This window comes from Rhamphochromis sp. 'chilingali', assembly GCF_963969265.1.
Source record: "Rhamphochromis sp. 'chilingali' genome assembly, chromosome: 18".
Lineage (NCBI taxonomy): Eukaryota > Metazoa > Chordata > Actinopteri > Cichliformes > Cichlidae > Rhamphochromis > Rhamphochromis sp. 'chilingali'.
Window position 1 is genome coordinate 3,505,793 of NC_137945.1, and position 19,405 is coordinate 3,525,197.

At 42.7% G+C, this 19,405-nt stretch overlaps 2 protein-coding genes across 2 annotated transcripts; one reads left to right on the forward strand and one right to left on the reverse strand.

The window, feature by feature from the left end:
- The first annotated feature begins 836 nt into the window (after positions 1-836).
- slc7a14b (solute carrier family 7 member 14b) lies at positions 837-10,813 on the forward strand. Its single transcript, XM_080864865.1, has 8 exons — positions 837-1,098; positions 2,076-2,508; positions 2,592-2,828; positions 3,010-3,227; positions 4,016-4,162; positions 7,578-7,786; positions 7,862-8,625; positions 9,136-10,813. Exons 2-8 carry the CDS (start codon positions 2,208-2,210, stop codon positions 9,525-9,527), a joined length of 2,268 nt encoding a protein of 755 aa, XP_080720991.1. The 5' UTR covers positions 837-1,098; positions 2,076-2,207; the 3' UTR covers positions 9,528-10,813.
- Positions 10,814-11,059: 246 nt separating this feature from the next.
- On the reverse strand, positions 11,060-18,465 carry cldn11b (claudin 11b). The gene is made up of 3 exons (XM_080864877.1): positions 17,786-18,465; positions 15,776-15,940; positions 11,060-12,938 (listed from the first exon to the last, which is right to left on the reverse strand). Exons 1-3 carry the CDS (start codon positions 18,009-18,011, stop codon positions 12,679-12,681), a joined length of 651 nt encoding a protein of 216 aa, XP_080721003.1. The 5' UTR covers positions 18,012-18,465; the 3' UTR covers positions 11,060-12,678.
- Between the last annotated feature and the right edge of the window lie 940 nt (positions 18,466-19,405).

The following is a 19,405-nucleotide window of genomic DNA, read 5'->3' on the forward strand; positions in this document are numbered from 1 at the left end:
GCTTTCAGGAAACTATTAGGAAAAGTAAGACAAAAAATGTCCACAAGACTCAAGGACCATCACGTCTACGCTGTGCGTTTGTCAGGTGATTCATGAAGTTTGGTTACTATTAGCAAATTGCGTTTGTGTGCTGAGAGACACTTTCAAAGATATCTACACTGTACAAATAACCACGCAGTCAAAATGTCCGTCACATAAATGTCAACAACATACATGTGACAATTACAAAGAGACTCCTGATGTCAGCAAGACATTTGTTCGGCAACCTCACACACGGCCTCGCACGACAGGTTGAGGTTAGGTCTCAGAGTGATTTCACTCATAACCTTTGGTGATGACCAACTCCTGTTTCCACACCTTGGCTCCTGCGATAATGCACATGATTAATTGTGGGTCAACGACCTCCTTCAGGAACAACCCTCACCAGGACTCTTTACCAAATTGTTTTAAGACTGAAAAAGCCTCTTAAGAAGTGAAACATCTTTACAAAACTTCATGAAGTCCAGTTACTTTCCCCCCCAAAGCTGCTGAGAGTTGCCTTGAACTTGGTTGCCTGACCAAGTTTTTTCCATCAAGCTTCTGGAGCTTCTTGATTTTTCTTGATCAAAGTTCAGAGATATCAATACTAAACAAACACCCCAGCTGTGTAAAGGGGATGTAGCTCAGTGGTAGAGCGCGTGCTTCGCATGTATGATGTCCTGGGTTCAATCCCCAGCATCTCCAGGTTTTATACCATCAAATTCCAATATATTGAACCTTTGTAAAGCTGCCATCAGTTTGCTCCTGCAAGCTTTGAAAACAGATGCTTTTCCACACACACACACACACCTGTTGAGTTCCCAGCCCTGCACACTAACAGAAACAAACATCAGCTCAACTCAAACACACTCTCACAGCACCTCTTTCGTCCCTTCTTTGAGTGACCAATGACAGCTACATGCACACGCCCATGCTCAGCCTCAGATGTTGAATATTTTATCAAAATGGTCACATGGTTTCAGCTCTGAATGATTAAACACGGCCATCTCCTCTCGTCACATATCCACCAGCTCTGCGTTGGACGGAGGAATCTGCCTCAGGAGGGAAACTGAACAGCAAGTGAGTGTGTTGCCTGTGTGCTCTGGTGTGCACGTTCAGACTGCGTGATTTGTGTTTTTATCAGTTTTTAAGCCTCAGACTGTCTCTTTGCTCTTTTGAACCTAGGCTGTTTTTGTAGGGCTGATTTCAGTTTAGGTGTTGACTGAACTTGTATGTTTGAGTATGAAGCTCTAAAACAGATGAGAGCTTTGGACGTGTAGGTGTAGAAGTTCGCCTGTGCGCGATTAAGTTTTAGACTCCACGTCCGAACCTTTCCATCATGAAACAGGATCCTCCTTGGACATCATTAAAGTTTCAGAGAGGGACTCTCGCTCTAGTGAGTGAGGAGAACTGCTGATGGTATCCCAGCTTCATTAGCATGGAACGATTTTAAAACACACCAGCAGGACCAGAGGCTTCAAAGTTTCAAATGGCTGTGAATGTTTCTTTTGGAAAGCTTGAATACAGAAATGATTAGACACTAAGTGACTACTATGATACTCAAAGTAAGAGATTTAAAGTAACTGCTAAGAGATTCGAAACAACAACAACAAATACCATCCGAGGAACTTCCTAACCACAAAGAGACTCCACGCAATCACAAAAACAAACAAATGACCAGAAATGCACTCAGAATCACTGCACAGAGACTTGTTTAAACTACTTTCGTCTACCCCCTTGTCATAACAGGGCACTGTAGTGGCTAACTCTGTGTCTTTGTTTTGGCAGAGTTTATATGCAGATGCCCTTCCTTATGTTACCCTACAGGGGGTAGAATCAAACAAGCAATCTTTTGCTTCGTCAAATGACCACAGATAGACTAAAAAATGACTCAAAGAATCAAAAAAGATTCAAACTGCTGTCAACAGACTTAAATGATCGTAAAGAGCCTCAAAGAAAACTGAAATGAACACAATCAAGAGATCCAATCATGTTATCTATCAAACCCTCCACTGTAATCCATGAAGTGCTGCAGTCTGTTCCTTTTCTTTTCACAGAGTTTCTGCGCCCTCTTTAGACTTCTGTTTCATGGAGACTGATGATGATGTGAAAGTATGAGACAGTGACAGGAGGAAGCTGGAAGGAGTGCACAACTCACCAACATTAACAGGTATTAACCAGGGTTAGCGATGGCGGCGTGGCTGGGTCGGGTATCACTGGGGGATGCCTGGTACAACATGTACTCTCGCTTGCTGAGGACCAAACCTGTGGGCTCCATGGCCCACAGCTCAGACGACCTCACCGAGCTCGCGGAGGGGTCGGCGGTCGGGCTGGCCAAAGTCCTCACCACTGTGGACCTGGTCTCCCTCGGTGTGGGAAGCTGTGTTGGCACAGGGATGTATGTCGTTGCGGGGCTGGTTGCTAACGCGATGGCTGGGCCTGGGGTCATTCTGTCCTTCATAATTGCAGCGGTGGCGTCCATACTGTCAGGTAAGCAAAAGTCTTTAAGCATTCTAACCAACCAAACAAAAGATTTAGAACAATCTGGCCACATGTGTGTCTTTTGCGTGAAGGTGTGTGCTACGCAGAGTTCGGTGTGCGGGTCCCCAAAACGACCGGTTCGGCGTACACCTACAGTTATGTGACTGTTGGAGAATTTGTGGCGTTCTTCATTGGCTGGAACCTGATCCTGGAGTACCTGATCGGCACAGCGGCAGGGGCTTCAGCTCTCAGCAACATGTTCGACTCGCTGGCCAATCACAGCATCAGTGACTTCATGATAACACACCTGGGCACGGTCAGAGGCCTCGGTCAGTGCCTCCAAAACTGCTTTTGTGATTTGTTTACCATTTACAGTTTATTTACTTATCTGTTAGAGAGGATAAACAGTTATGTCAAAGAAGATTTACCTCTAAGCTCATTTATGTTATGTTGAATAATAAAAACAATAGTTAATACCTGATGCTTAAACTCTTTGTCCTTCTGTCTCAGGTAAAGGCGAGGACACGTATCTTGACGTTCTGGCTTTGTTCATTGCCCTGGTGGTCACTGCTGTAATCGCTCTTGGAGTGCGTAACACTGTGGGCTTCAACAATGTCCTGAATGTGGTCAACCTGGTGGTCTGGGTCTTCATGATTATCGCCGGACTCTTCTTCATCTCTAGCAGCAACTGGGAGGGTGGCAAGTTCCTCCCGTATGGCTGGTCGGGGGTGAGAAACTGTTTTGCTAAAGGGGCTCTATCAACTAATTTCCAGCTTCCAATCAAGAGGTTACATTCTTTTTTGGAAGATGGGTGCCTTTCTCTGAATGTGCTTCTGTACCTGTCAAAATGGAGTTCTTTCTCCCCAGTGTCACCAATTGCTTGGTCACAGGAAACTGTATGATTGCTGGGATTCCCTGTCAAATATTCTTTCCTATATAAAGCATCTTGAGATGACTGTGTTGTGAATTCAGGCAAATTTAAATTGAATTTTATAAATAGATTGAAAAGTGAAAGTTAAAGAGTCAACTTTTGTGCAATTACAAAGGCTTAAAGTCATCTCGCATGAGTTAGCTTAGCGTTAGCTTTACCCACTGAGCAAATATCTGTTGATCTGAGGTCTGAGGCATTTTTAAACTGCTCAGATCTAAAGTTTGGGTTTAGAGATCACCTAGTCAGAAAAGCAAAAGCATCAAAGCAAACAAACGAGCAGTTCAAGACTTTACATTTTGATCAGTTGTAAAGGGGACATGCACTTCCCAAAAAGCTAACCCACAGACGCTATAACATCAGAAAGATAAAAGAAAGGAAAAAAAACCGTCAGAAGCCTGAACTGACTAGAATTTTTTGTGAATGCATTGACTTCATTATTTTAAACAATTATCCATGTTTAACATGGGAATCTAGCATTAGAACAGCATAATCTTTATATTACAGAGACCAAACAAAAGCAGAATAGGTGCACTTTTTTAAGATGTAAACTGTGAGATCTGTTAGTAACCCGTTCTTTCTGTTCAGGTGATGCAAGGTGCAGCGACCTGTTTTTACGCCTTCATTGGCTTCGACATCATTGCAACGACAGGAGAGGAGGCCAAAAACCCCAACACCTCCATCCCTTACGCCATCACTGTCTCGCTGGTCACCTGCCTCACTGCCTATGTGTCGGTCTGTACAGAGTCCAGCATGTTTGTTTTTAACTCAGCCAAATTAATTTCCCCATCAGATTATTTCTTCTGCCTTTTTAGTCCTGATATGTTCAAGCCTGATGTCAGTTGTGAGAAAACTACACAGTGTAATGCAGCACATATGCGCTTGGAGAAGCTCTGATGGGGATGTAGCTCAGTGGTAGAGCGTGTGCTTCGCATGTATGAGGTCCTGGGTTCAATCCCCAGCATCTCCAGTTTTTACCTCTGTCTCTAGGCAATCAAGCTTCTGGACTTGACTACAGCAGACATGTGTCAAGGCTTTATGGCACCAAATGTGTGAGAAGTCCTGAATCTTTGGGTGCTTCATCATCAAAAAACTATTAGGATAACTAAGATACAAATAAATACTAAATCACAGAGGGCCCTTAAATTACTACAAACCAAAACCTTCTGATGAGGCATAAAAATGTGTGAAACAGATGAAGTCTGTTTTCCCAACAAGGGGATGTAGCTCAGTGGTAGAGCGTGTGCTTCGCATGTACGAGGTCCTGGGTTCAATCCCCAGCATCTCCAGATTTTATGCCATCAAGCTTTTGAGCTCTCACGTCTTGCACATGCATAGGGAAGTTTTTCATTTCCTTAAGGTCAGTCTATAATTTGCTTTTGTGAGGTGAGCTCTAATGATCACAAATACACTTAATATAGGTAGAAGAGATTAGGACAACAAAATAAGACTCAAAACACAGAGACGTAAGTGGCCACAAAGAGGCTCAAAATCACTACAAGATGCATATCAGAACTATAAGACAGTCAAACATCAGTAAATAAATAAGTCCCAAATGTTTCGGTGGTTAGGAAATATAAGGTAACTAAAAAAAACCCCCCAATATACTTAGAAAATGATCTTGATGCATGCGCAAAAATCCAGGTAAAGAAATCCAGAAAGTGTATTCTGTTCATCTGGACGTTGAGTTTTCAGCAGGAGAAACATTTCATCCAAGTGACTTCTTCGGTCTCTGCTGACTGCAGATTTCCCCAACTTATAAACAGCATAATGACCAAAACTAGCACCACTGACTAACAATGGGGCCTGAGGTCAGTTTCATTAACATTAAAATGCAAATTATCATGACCACTGATGAATGGCCATGAGTACCATCCAGAGAGAGCTGGGGAATGGCTCAGTCACAGCATTGTAAGATGGTGAAAAAAGTGTCCTAAGAACCCCTCCTTGATTCAGACATTCAAAATGTCCACGAGATAAAATGGTCAAAAATACACTTAATATGACTACAAGCGACTTATGACAACAAAGAGACTCAAAGAACAAAACAAAACGCAGAGACACAAGTGGCCACAAAGAGACTCAGATGTGCATTAGATAACCACCGAAAACCTACCAGACCAGAGCTTCTGATGGGCTATAAAATTGTTAGCAACACATCCACAGGGGGATGTAGCTCAGCGGTAGAGCGTGTGCTTCGCATGTATGAGGTCCTGGGTTCAATCCCCAGCATCTCCAGAGTTTTTCTCGATGTCCAGGCCATCAAGCTTACATTGATTCGGTTAATGAAAAGAACCAGCCTTTTGGGATTTTCCTCATCATCCCAGAAGGTTGATCATAGGTCAGTCTATACATCGCATGCATCAAGACGACCACATAAAGATTCCAAATCACCACAAAACCTTCAAATAACCACTGACATCCTCAAAAGAGTGACTTCTATCTTTTGGATGTAGAAATTATGTTTTGGGTGGCCTCAGTCGGTGACATGATACGGTGAGGCAATGTTTCAGGGGTGAGGTTGTTCTTAGTGAAAAGTTGAGTGGAGAATCTGATTAAGGCTACGTCCACACTAATGCGTTTTTGTTTGAAAGCGCATCGTTTTCTCTCCGTTTGGCCTCCCGCCCACACCGAGAGAAAACGCTCTCGAAAACGCATACATGTGAAAAAGGTGCTTTTGCGTCACAGTGTGGACAGGCCTTTTTAAAAAAATGACACATTTTAGTAATGTGATGCAGTCATGTGACCAATTAAACAAAGATAGCGGAGGGCATTATGCAGCAGTTGTTTTGTTTGACAGCCCTATCAAAGATTCATATCAGTCTGCAGATGCTCCAGATTGCTTTTCTTCAAATTCTTTCATTCTCACTCGCTTTTGCATCTTTGTACATTTGTGTTACTCGCAGCAACAACTCCACCTCATTGTTAGTCCATTTAAAAAAACTCGGTGCTTTTCCTCGACATTCTGCCGCGACGTTTCAAAGAGCTGGAAAGTAAATACACGGCAGACAGAAATGAGGCAGGCCGAATGTTCTTGCGTTTCATGTGTGCGCAGTACTGGAACGTGAGCGTTTTCATCCGTTTCAATGTGGACGCACATCTCTGTGAAAACGACTGAAAACGATAGTGTGGACGCGGAGCGCTTTCAGACGAAAACGCCGTTTTCAAATCTATCCGGGCTAGTGTGGACGTAGCCTAAGTCCTTGAAAAAGTGGTTTCACCCTAAACCTCTGATGATGACCCACGCCTTTTCCACACCTTGGCTCATGTGATGAGGCACATGATTAATAGTGGGTCAACGACCTCCTTAAGGGACAATCTCACTAGGGTTTAAATACCCAGGACTCTTCACCATTTTGTTTTAGAACTGAGAAAGCTTCTTGGATGAGAAGTGACGCATCTTTACAAAACTTCATGAAGTACAGTGGTTTTATTTTCCCCCCAGCTCCTTATACTAAAATGATCTAGATGACTGACCTATGACCTACACTGATAGTGTCATGTAGCAACACTTAGGAAACACACACTTAAGGGGATGTAGCTCAGTGGTAGAGTGCAAGCTTTGCATTTGTGATGTCCTGGGTTCAATCCCCACCATGACCGCTTTTATACCATCAAGCTTCTGAACTTCAACGTATTGATGCGTTCTCAATCATCCAGGTAAGTAAATCTCCGAAAGATGACTCTGTTCATCTGGACGTAATGTTTTCAGTGGGACAAACGTTTTGTCACTCATCCAAGTGACCAGCCCACCGAAGGAACAATGGGCTGGGAGGTCATGGGTTTCAGTCATTATGCAAATTGTAAAAAAAGTACTGCTGGTATTTACAATAAGAGTGCAATGACAAGACTCAGAGATCTGACCCCGTGGCATGTGTATTTCCACGAGTTTGTATTTGTGAAATGATTCGATTGCAAATGTTCCAAATGTCACAGACACTGTTGAGAGCGTTGGTGCAGTGACTCTAACAGCCACATCTCCTGATGTAAGACAGTATCAGCCAGTTGAAAGATATACTGTAAGAATATCTGCATCACATGTGACCTCTTAATCACCTTTATCTAAGTGTTCATTCCTGATAAAACGGTGATTGTAATAATAGATACGATAATAGAGTCTCTCACACCTCTGCATTTTTTTATTTCACAGGTGAGTGTGATCCTAACTCTCATGGTTCCCTATAACCTGATCGACGTCTCGGCTCCTCTCATGGAGATGTTTGCTGTGCATGGCTTCATGTGGGGGAAGTACACTGTGGCTGTGGGCTCTATAGCTGGACTCACCGTCTCTCTGCTTGGCTCCCTGTTTCCGATGCCCAGGGTCATCTATGCTATGGCACGGGACGGACTGCTGTTCAGGTGAGGAGGTACATGAAAACACACAGCCAGCTTAAGGAGTTTTAATAAGAAATGTTTCTGTGTCTGTGTTTTAAGGTTTCTGTCTCACGTGACTGCACTCACACACACTCCCACGGTGGCGTGTGTGGTGTCGGGGAGCCTGGCGGCCGTCCTCGCTCTGCTGGTGAGCCTCAGGGACCTGATTGAGATGATGTCCATTGGCACCCTGCTGGCTTACACTCTGGTCAGCGTGTGCGTGCTGCTACTTCGCTATCAGCCTGACGAACAGACCGACACACATCAGTTTGAGTCTGAAGTTCAGGACATGGACGGCCTGAAGCACGAAGATGCCAAAGACGATCAGATCTTGAGCGAGAATGACGGGTCATCTTCTTACCACACCGGCAGGACGGAGGGGGAGGGAGATGACTCTGATTTTCATACAGGCCACCCCTCACTGCTGAAAAGGCTTCTGGGAGGTCATTACTACACCCTGCGGCTGCGTTTGGGAATGCCTGATGCGTCAGTTCGACCAACCCCAGCCACCGGCCGCATAGTGACCAGATGCACTCTCTCCCTCTTCTTCATGTCCTTCCTCCTCTGGTCTACCATCATATTTGGGGTTGAGCAGGGCACAGGTGCTGGGGCAGTGATTTCTGGACTGATGGCAACAATGATGGCAGGGTCATTAGCAAAGCTTTTGATTATGATCATACAGCAACCAGAGAGCACCAGGAGCCTGCCCTACATGGCACCATGTGTCCCCTTTGTCCCTGCAGCAGCCATATTGGTCAACAGTTACCTCATGCTTAAACTGTCTCCACTCACCTGGGCAAGGTTCACCATCTGGTGCCTCATAGGTGAGCTGAAACAATCTTGATAATAGAGTGTTGTAGATTTGAAATGGAGCATTAATCAGTAATTCAATGACAATCAGTTTATTTAAATATCGAGTTATATATTAAAAGGAGAAAACACCAGTTCTGCAGTTGCCTGCTTGGTCAGATAGGTGATAAAGCAGTCGTTTTGTTATCTGGTTGCTTGGTTGGCTGGTTAGTTGCATGACCTGTTGACTGATAGGTAAGTTGTTTGGTTGGCTGCTTGACTACTTGCTTGGTTTATTCGTTGCTTGGTTGGCTAGCTTTTTGATTCGCTGGTTGGGTACTTTGGTTGCTCTGATGCTTGGTACAAACGTTTTTAAGATGCAATAAGCCCGACAAAGGAGAGAGAAAATGCTTTACATGTGAGGTATCCAGGATTTTGTAAGAGCTTTGTAATTCTCTTCATATGGAATTCATAAAGGTTGACAATCCTACACAAACTGATCTCTGTACCTACTGACCCACCCTCTACTGCATATCCATCCTCAGGTCTGTTGATCTACATTTGTTATGGAGTGTGGCACAGCACGCTGGAGCTGAATGCTCGGGAGCAGCAGGCACATGCCAGTTCCTACCAGCGCTATGACGACCACTTGGATGACACCGTCTCCCCCGGTGACGACCTTTACACCCAGGAGCAGGACGAGAGACCGTATCAGGGGTGGTCTGCACCCGAGGAGAGAGGATACCACTACCAGCAGGGAAATCAACACGAGATCCAATACGAGGACCAAGAGAGCGGAGAGCAGGAGCAGAGCCAGTATGAAGATAATGGGGACCAGTGTGGATACCAGTCTGGAGCAGGAGGCCAGTATATGGAGACAGGCAGTAGGTCCAAGGGAAGGACCAATTATGGGTTTAATGATGAAGAGGAGAACTGAGTAATATGAAAGAGTGAATAAAACGTACGTATGAGGCAATATTTTAATGTTTGTGGAAGCTTTTATGAAAACTGGGATCAGATATCAGCAGAGGAAGGAGGGCACTGAGGGAAGCCAACAGCAGATGCAGAAGCTTCAAAACAGTCTAACCTGTTTGGGTCGAAAGCAACTGGACTTCTTTACTCCAGCTTCTGCAACCTTTTGGACGAGAAGTGAAATGTGTTTGAGAACTTAAAAGAAGTCCAGCTGCCTTTGAAGATCTACCTGTATGAGCACGAATGTACACAAACACCCACCTGCCTCTGACAACCTGACAGTGACAGCAACCGTTAATGAAACAAGTTGGACTTGTGTGAGAAGAAGTGTTGTTACAAAACAAACCTGCCTTAATCTTACTTTATTCTTTTTCTATTCTTTAAATAAATAAAATGGTAAATGGCCTGTATTTATATAGCGCTTTACTAGTCCCTAAGGACCCCAAAGCGCTTTACACATCCAGTCATCCACCCATTCACACACTGGTGATGGCAAGCTACTAAAGTAGTGCTCAGCCGAGGTTCAAAAGAATCCAGACTGTGTAGACGCCCATCTGTTGTTTAAATCAAGACGAACTGAGCATGCTTGAGTGAGATGCTTATCTTTTTAAAGTTAATTTCCTGTTATTTTTAACAGGCACAAGCACCGATACTATATAAAGCATTTTTATTAGTACTACTCATGTGCTGCATGTCTTCAGGCTAACGTTTTAGACACCAAAAGGCTTATGACCTTAAGATCAGGACCTTTCCATAGTGACTAATCCCAACCATACCCAAACATGTTAATGACTAACCTCGTGTGATGATGGATCATCTTAGATGTTCTCTTAACTGAAGTTTGGTCTTTTTTTAGCATCTTCTTCGAGCTGTATGAAGGCATTTTCTCTGCCAATCAGGCCAACATGAACTTTTACTGAGAACAGTTTAACCCTTATTGTCCATCTTCCCAGTGCTGATGTGTTTATATTAACCTAACCATAGCTTTGTAGATAGCCACCAGTTAGTACATCATCATGTCTCAATTAGTCCCAAAGAATTTGGACTAATTACCATACAGCATTTGCTCTGAACCAAGCTCATATTAAATGTTTATACTTTTTGTGCCTAAAGGTCACTCAGGCCACTTGCACGTGGTTCTTTGCAGACTCAGTATCACTGCTTCCTTTTGCACATTCAGGTCTTCGTTGTCTTCTTTTCTGCTTCCCATAGCCGTTCACACAAGTCTGTTCAGAGACAGTGAACAGCACACGCTGGTTTAGCTTTTCCTCTGGTTTTGTTTGAGTTCTTTGTTTACGCTCTTTAATTGTTTTGGGGTGAATGGTGTTATTCAGTGTCTGTTGTGGAAAGTGCAGAAATAAAGAGAATTTGAAGCAGCAGTTTGTCTAATCGGGGTTTTATTGCGGCTTCTCTCACAGATAGAAGACGCTGAAGTGTTATCATTCCAAATTTAAAGGAGCTGTGTGAGCCGTCAATGGCAACTGCGGTAATTATTGTGTTCCTAGCATCAGCCAAAGGCTAGGATAAGTAGAGGTGAGTGGATCAATCCAAATATCCATAGTGTTAAGTGGTCATTGAAATGTGTTCAGAATTTGCAAATTAACAGTGAGTCATATAAACCTCTCTGCCCCACATAAGCTGCCTTTATAGGTCAATAGTATCAGTACTGGCTCTGTATTTACTTGGTATCGGATCAATACCAAACTTTACGGTATCACACAGCACTAGTGACGAGACAAAGCCTGTCGTGCTCTGATGTACGTAGTTTGCGGTTAATCTGTGCTAGCTTTGCCTCATTTTAGCCAGAAGAGGCTAAACTCTGATGATCTGATACCTACTGTAGAAGAAGACAAACAAAAAATCGTATTTGAAATGGATTCATATCAAATGGAAAACATACAGAAATAATATTCAGTAAAACATAAATTTAAGAAAGCATGAATCTTAATTTAAATGTGTATGGGTGTTTTCAGAGAGCCCAAGAGCTTTTAAAGCCTTTTTTCTAAACACAGACAAGAATTTAACCATGTGGGTATGCAGATGATTTATTTTGATTATGCTGTTAACATAAAAGTAAAAAGAAATGATAAAAAAAGTGACAGCCGACTGTGGGGGATTAAATATGAGCTGCAATTTAAAAGTATCATAAACACTAAAGCGACCATGAAAACAACAGTTTGCTATTTATAATGTGAAAACAAAGAGCCGCTGACAACGATTAACTTAGATGGTCACAGCCGGTCAAACAGGGGGACTGTCCTTCCTGACTGAGTAGCTGAAGATGTGAAATATGTATTTATACATGTACAGCAAATGAAATTACAAACAGCTGCAAGCTTTCTGCTAGGCTTCACCTCGGCTCATGGGAGTCCCTGAACTGGACGTCCGAACCATGTTCGTGTGGTTAATTCTACTGACAGACCAATCACAGTCATGACCTCGGGGGCTGGTCATGTGATTGGTTTAGAAACAGTATATTTGAGTTTGTTTAGTTTTTTCCTGTAATGCCAGAGTTTGAAGTTGAGATTGTTTTGTGTAAATTGGATTTGTGTATTCCTGTTTTGACTGATTGTTCTTTCTTCCATCGTGTTACTTTGTATCATTCAGTGAGAGCTTTGTTGTCTCAGTTTTTTTATTTCCTTTTGTACTTTGTGCCTTGGTTTGAGTTTTACTTTCCCACCTTTTGAATGTCTTGATTGCTTTAACCTGTGTCGTGTTTACCAGCTTTTCTCAGTCTCCAGTTAGTCCTCAGTGTGGGTCTGCCCTGAGTGTTTGTCTTACATTGTTGTGTTTTGATGCTACTTGTTTTGCTCGTCTTCCTGGCTTTCTATCCCGTTCTTGTTTTTTCATTCAGTATAATAAAACTTTGTCTTTTTTTTTGTTGCTATTCTGAGATATTTTTGGGACATACACAGATTCTCCAGACTTCCCTAGATTGAGGCCAAAAGATTTTCTGAATGTGAGCTTATTATTAATCCCTCCATTTCCTGCTAACATTCATTTTCATGGTGGATTTTAGTCTTGAAGCAGTAAAAAGATAATGGCATGTCTCATCGATGGTGAATATGACTTTAAACTCAAAGAAAACTTGGTTAAAAATAGAGCGCCTGGTTCCTTCACACCCGGGCGCTCTTGGCGTGGTTGGCGGGGGGGTCGAGGAGCGTGGCCGTCCCCCTGTTCCCAGAGTAGTAGAAGCTGTCGTCCCTACTCGGGGTCCCGGGGTCGATGCCCTGGCAGCACAAGATGATGATGCCACCTAGGAGGCAGAGGGCGGAGCCGACCCAGCCGGAGTACAGAGAGAAGCCGAATGACATCAGATCTTCCTCTTTATTAGCGCCGATGGGGAACCAGACGGTAGATATGATGCTGCACACAGCTGGGTTTCAGACATATTTAAACACAAAAGGTGAAAAACAGGGAAAAGAAGAGGTTATAATTTTGTGCTCGGTGCCTCCATCTGTCTGGCTGTCATCCCTGAGTTTGTGGACAGGAACTACCTGTCTTATCTCACAGGAAGCAAAACAGCCTGACAGATCCTGACCCATCATCCTCCTTCCTGCAACAGCTGGGAATGACTCGGGGAAGACCAGCGCTCTATACAACATGCCACATTCACCCACTCTAAACTGAATGCTGTCTAACCAAATTCATACTGCGACAGATGCGTCAGAAAGTAACTTAGGGTTAGTATCTTGCCCAAGGATACTTGCCATGCAGACTGGAGGAGGCAGGGATTGAACCTCTGACCTCCCGATCAGTAGGTGACCAGCGCTACGTCCTGAGCTACAGCCACACGAAGTTCACTGCAGTAAGAGAAAGTCTCTTAAAACGAGAAACTGCCCTCAGAAATCAAATCTGTCCTCTGAAACTGTCCCAAAAAGGTTATTTGAGCACACAAATACAGTGGGGCAAAAAAGTATTTAGTCAGCCACCGATTGTGCAAGTTCCCCCACTTAAAATGATGACAGAGGTCAGTAATTTGCACCAGAGGTACACTTCAACTGTGAGAGACAGAATGTGAAAAAAAAATCCATGAATCCACATGGTAGGATTTGTAAAGAACTTATTCGTAAATTAGGGTGGAAAATAAGTATTTGGTCACCTCAAACAAGGAAAATCTCTGGCTCTCACAGACCTGTAACGTCTTCTGTAAGAAGCTTTTCTGTCCCCCACTCGTTACCTGTATGAATGGCACCTGTTTGAACTCATCATCTGTATAAAAGACACCTGTCCACAGCCTCAAACAGTCAGACTCCAAACTCCGCCATGGCCAAGACCAAAAAGCTTTCGAAGGACACCAGGAAAAGTATTGTAGACTTGCACCAGACTGGGAAGAGTGAATCTACAATAGGCAAGCAGCTTGGTGTGAAGAAATCAACTGTGGGAGCAATCATCAGAAAATGGAAGACATACAAGACCACTGATAATCTCCCTCCATCTGGGGCTCCACGCAAGATCTCATCCCGTGGGGTCAAAATGATCATGAGAACGGTGAGCAAAGATCCCAGAACCACACGGGGGGACCTGGTGAATGACCTGCAGAGAGCTGGGACCAAAGTAACAAAGGTCACCATCAGTAACACACTATAACGGCAGGGAATCAAATCCCGCAGTGCCAGACGTGTTCCGCTGCTGAAGCCAGTGCATGTCCAGGCCCGTCTGAAGTTTGCCAGAGAGCACATGGATGATACAGCAGAGGATTGGGAGAATGTCATGTGGTCAGATGAAACCAAAGTAGAACTTTTTGGTATAAACTCAACTCGTCGTGTTTGGAGGAAGAAGAATACTGAGTTGCATCCCAAGAACACCATACCTACTGTGAAGCATGGGGGTGGAAACATCATGCTATGGGGCTGTTTTTCTGCCAAGGGGACAGGACGACTGATCCGTGTTAAGGACAGAATGAATGGGGCCGTGTATCGTGAGATTTTGAGCCAAAACCTCCTTCCATCAGTGAGAACTTTGAAGATGAAACGAGGCTGGGTCTTCCAACATGACAATGATCCAAAACACACCGCCCGGGCAACAAAGGAGTGGCTCCGTAAGAAGCATTTGAAAGTCCTGGAGTGGCCTAGCCAGTCTCCAGACCTCAACCCCATAGAAAATCTGTGGCGGGAGTTGAAAGTCCGTGTTGCTCGGCGACAGCCCCAAAACATCACTGCTCTCGAGAAGATCTGCATGGAGGAATGGGCCAAAATACCAGCTACTGTGTGTGCAAACCTGGTAAAGACCTATAGTAAACGTTTGACCTCTGTTATTGCCAACAAAGGTTATGTTACAAAGTATTGAGTTGTATTTTTGTTATTGACCAAATACTTATTTTCCACCCTGATTTACCAATAAATTCTTTACAAATCCTACCATGTGGATTCATGGATTTTTTGTTTTCACATTCTGTCTCTCACAGTTGAAGTGTACCTCTGGTGCAAATTACTGACCTCTGTCATCATTTTAAGTGGGGGAACTTGCACAATCGGTGGCTGACTAAATACTTTTTTGCCCCACTGTACATCCCTCTAAAATTAAAACTACAAAATATGTAACACATGTCCTCAACAAACTGCACACTCAGTACTGTGTACTCACAGTGTGCTGACCTCTACACTCTTATCTGAAATCAAAAACATAACAAATCAAATCTGCAGTCTGTCAAATCAAACTCATTCCTCAGATTTATCAATGGCACTGCTATTAAAGCAACATTTCATTAATAAGAGCTGGTTGAATTCTTTGAATACCAAAGAGAGCACCTTCATTGGGTCCTTTACTACCTCCTTATTCTGGATTTTGGTTCTCATCTATCCAGCTTTTATAAAACAAAATGGTCAGAACACATGAAACAAAGTGTCTGAGATTTGCATTTTTCAGTCATCAGCCACTCCTTTAAGTAATCAGATTCTCTGACAGTCTTTTCCCTGAATCTCCTCCACACGTTCCTTCATGATGTCAAGGAAAAGTGACGAGGAAAAGATCTTTTGGACTAATAAACTGCAAACACTGAAAGTCAGTGTAAGTGAAATTTCTCTTTACTTCACTGACAAAAGCTAAAACATTAAACTCAACTAGTGTTTTTGGTAAGTGTTAGTAAAGTAGTAGTTATAATCAAACTGATATAAACACAACTGTGTGTGCGTGTGTGTGTGTGTGTGTGTGTGTGTGTGTGTGTGTGTGTGTGTGTGTGTGTGTGTGTGTGTGTGTGTGTGGCCTCCTCACCCATAAAGATGAAGAGGACGCCTCCCACTCGGGCGCGGCGCTTCTTCACAGCTGAGGTGTCGTTCTGCAGCCGCACGCAGGCCATGGACATGAGGATCAGGAGCGTGGCGGGGAGACCCAGCAAACAGGCGCAGATCATCAGAGCACGAGCTGTCTGGACGTAGGCTGAGAGGCAGAGAGAGCATCTGTTTGGTTTAACGTTCTCAGCACAGCTCACCTCTGGCACTCAACAAGGCGCTGCTCACATTAGGAATGTGCACACGTGTTGCATGCACCGAAGACAAGAAAAAGATGCAAGAAAAAGCCAGATTACTTTACTCAGAAAGTAATGTCTAATCTTGCTCTGAGTTACAGTCAAACACAGTCTGACGTCACTCTTCATGTCTTCACTGAACACACAGAGAATAAATCCAACGTAATAAAACATTTCTCCAAAAGCTCATGAGAGACAAACCCCACTAGGTTTTAAACACCTGGGACTCTCAGGCTTCTGGTTTAGAACTGAAGAGGCTGCTTAAAGCACGCAAAGAAGCCCAGTCATTTGTCTGTCAAGCTGTTAAGATCTACAGAAATCTCAACAACTGTGCAAAAGACCACCAGAAGAAAGCTCAACCTTTGGCAGGCTTCTCTGTGTTGGCTGGGTCTGTTAACTGGAACCACCTGTCAGAGATGACTGGTATCAGCTTTCTTTGTTAATCCAGGCTAAACGATGACTCGCCCAAAGTGCACATCTAGATAAAAATCAGTCAGCGGGGACAAGGAGGAGAAATAGTCTGTGGCCACCACCTGCTAAACCATTCCTATTTCGGGTTTGTTGTCTCTCCACCTGCTGCACTTTACTTTTGCACTAAGTGGGTGAGATGGATGCCCAGTGCTTTATGCTTCCTAACAACATAGATCAAAATCCCCGAAGTTTAACTGACTGTGTTATATTCTGACGGCCGAGTGTCGTCCTATGTTTTTGAGTAGTGAACAAAAGGCTGATAAATTCCTTTAATTATGTTATGCACTGTTTGGTAAACGTGCAGAAGGTTTGTTTGGTAGTAAACAAATTAAAAGCTCAAAAAGTGGAAAAATTGGCTTTTACATTGTTGTTTATAGTTTGATATGAAACGTGTGAAATTAATAGTCAGTATTTATAATACTGAGCACGAGAATAGAACTATACTCCTATAAACAGAGGACTGAGTAAACATTATTGAAATATGATGAACAATGTTTTACACCATAAAGCAGTTTAATTTAAAGAGTTTAAATAACCAGTTATATTTGTTTCTTTAAATAAAGCTTATAAGTTACTATAGTTTCCACAAGTGTTTGTTCTACACTTCCCATCCTTCCTTTCACAATAAAAGTTATTGAGTACGAGCATAAATTGTGTGATTGCTGTATATCAAAGTGGTCTATAGAAGTGTGTCAAAGCAGTTTATGATCGATTATAGCTTCAAAATAAATATAAATATAAAAAATTAAATTCATATTAAAATGATATTTGACTGATGTTCTTATAAAAGGTAAGACTTATTTACAACATCTTCACAATTTAAAAGGAAATTCTGTCTCTCCTCATTAAATAAACTCTGCTATAAAGTAAGTAAGTACCTAAATGTTCTGATGCTCAAACAAAAACAGCAAAGTTTCTCACAAACGCTGTGAAAAACTGTATTTGTTCATTTTTTATTTGTATTCTGATGAACGAGACTGTTCGATAAACATATTGAATAAACTGTAAAAAGAAAAAATCTCGTTACGAATATATTTTGTTGGTGAACAACAATGCCGGTTTAAATACATGTGTCGATAACTTAATGTTAATAACGTGAAATAACCATTAATATTTAACTGTAATAAATTCAACTCTAAATATAAAGCGTAAACTGTTTTGTTGACACGCAGCCACTCTGCTCACTCGCTGCCTCCCGCAGACCCACGCAGCAAACGTGAGCTAAACACACTTGAAAGATCTCGTCACGCACATCATGTATTAGAGCATTTATTGGCGCATCTCACCGGGCAGTGTGAGGATCTGGGTGAGGCCCACGCAGTGGTGAAGGGACGGGGAGATGACGCACTCTGCCCACAGGCCTCGGGAGCTCAGCTCGTCCATGCGGACGCAGGTGGCCTTGGTGTAGTCGCAGGTCCGGACCCAGTCGTTGGTGGCCGTGGCCACGATCACCCCCACCCAGCCCACTCCGCTGGCCGCGGTGCCAAGGAGTTGCCTGCGCATCTGTGACATGGTGAGCACCGTGCGTCTTTAAGCGCCCCAAAAGAGAAAGATAAAGAAATTCAGCCTGTTTTTAAATTCAGAAACGTGGCAGCTTCTTGAGAGCTTTCCTCTTTTTTTAACGTCTGCGGGAGTTTAAAAAGTTTAAAAATGAAAAATTTTATAGGCCAAAGACTCAAAAAGAGTTTAAAAGCGGATAAATGACTGTGTTATTGTCTAATAAGCAACAAAAAACACCGGAAAACAAAAACCACTGGAATAAAGCAAAAACTGATATATATTCAGAAATAACTGCAGACAGTTTTTCTCTGAGTTGGAGCTTTAAACAACGTTTAAAAAGCTTAAAAGTCTAAATTTAAAAGCAGTCCTGTTCCGTCAGTGCGCCTGAAGCTGATCCACGAGAAAAATGCCCAGAATAAGATTTATCACAGGGTGTGGTGGAAACCGTACTCCTCTCCAAAGCCAATGGGAGCACATGTGAGATCCTAACCTAAACCAGATACGGGGAGAAAGGCAGGCTCAGGCAGAAAAACAAGCATCACCTAAAGCCTTCCTGATGAAGCTAAATCAGTTTAGCTCATAAAGTCCAGAGTTGTCCTCATGTGTCACTCACCTGCACCTCTGTTGCCCTCTGCTGGTGGTCCCGCCATCCCATCAGCAGCACTTCTGCCGAAATCTGCTCAGGTCCACTCAGTTTGGGACATCAGCAGAAATGTTCAGTGAATAAGACGTCTTAAAGTACAGCTTAAAGTATATGGAAGTTCTCAGGTGCTTTATTAAAAACATTAAAAATATTAATATTAATATTTCAAATCTAAACAAAAAAGTTGTCGTTATTCACACCAGTTGATTAAAAATAAGGATTCACAACTAAATATTAGAAAAAAAAAACTTTTTTATTATCATTTTAAACCAATCATTTGATGAAGGTGATTTTCAGCCTGGGTTTGCATTTCCTGGATGACAGGACGGTTTCCCAGTAAAGAATGAAATATATAAAATATATAAAATATTAAAGTTTCCAAACCTCAAAATCATTTAAAACCTTAACATCTGACTGAAAACGATTTCTGTGTTTGTTCTGTTCTCAGCCAACGCGGCGCCACCATCCTTCAGTAATGTTGAGGTCTGGACTCTGGGGAGGCCAATCCATGACTGATGGTTCCACTGTGTGTTTTTCTGTCCAATATAATACAGCACTTGATTGATCTCTATTACTATTGTTATTTATTTTATTTTACTTTAAGTTATTACAAATTGAACAGAAAGAAAGACTCTGAGAGAATCTGTTGAATCAGCTGTTAAAAGAAGAAAGAAAACAAACAATAGAACAGAATACAGAGATCAAAGCAACGACCTAGATACGTGTAAGTAACAGTAACTACTGAATACTGAATGCTATTGAG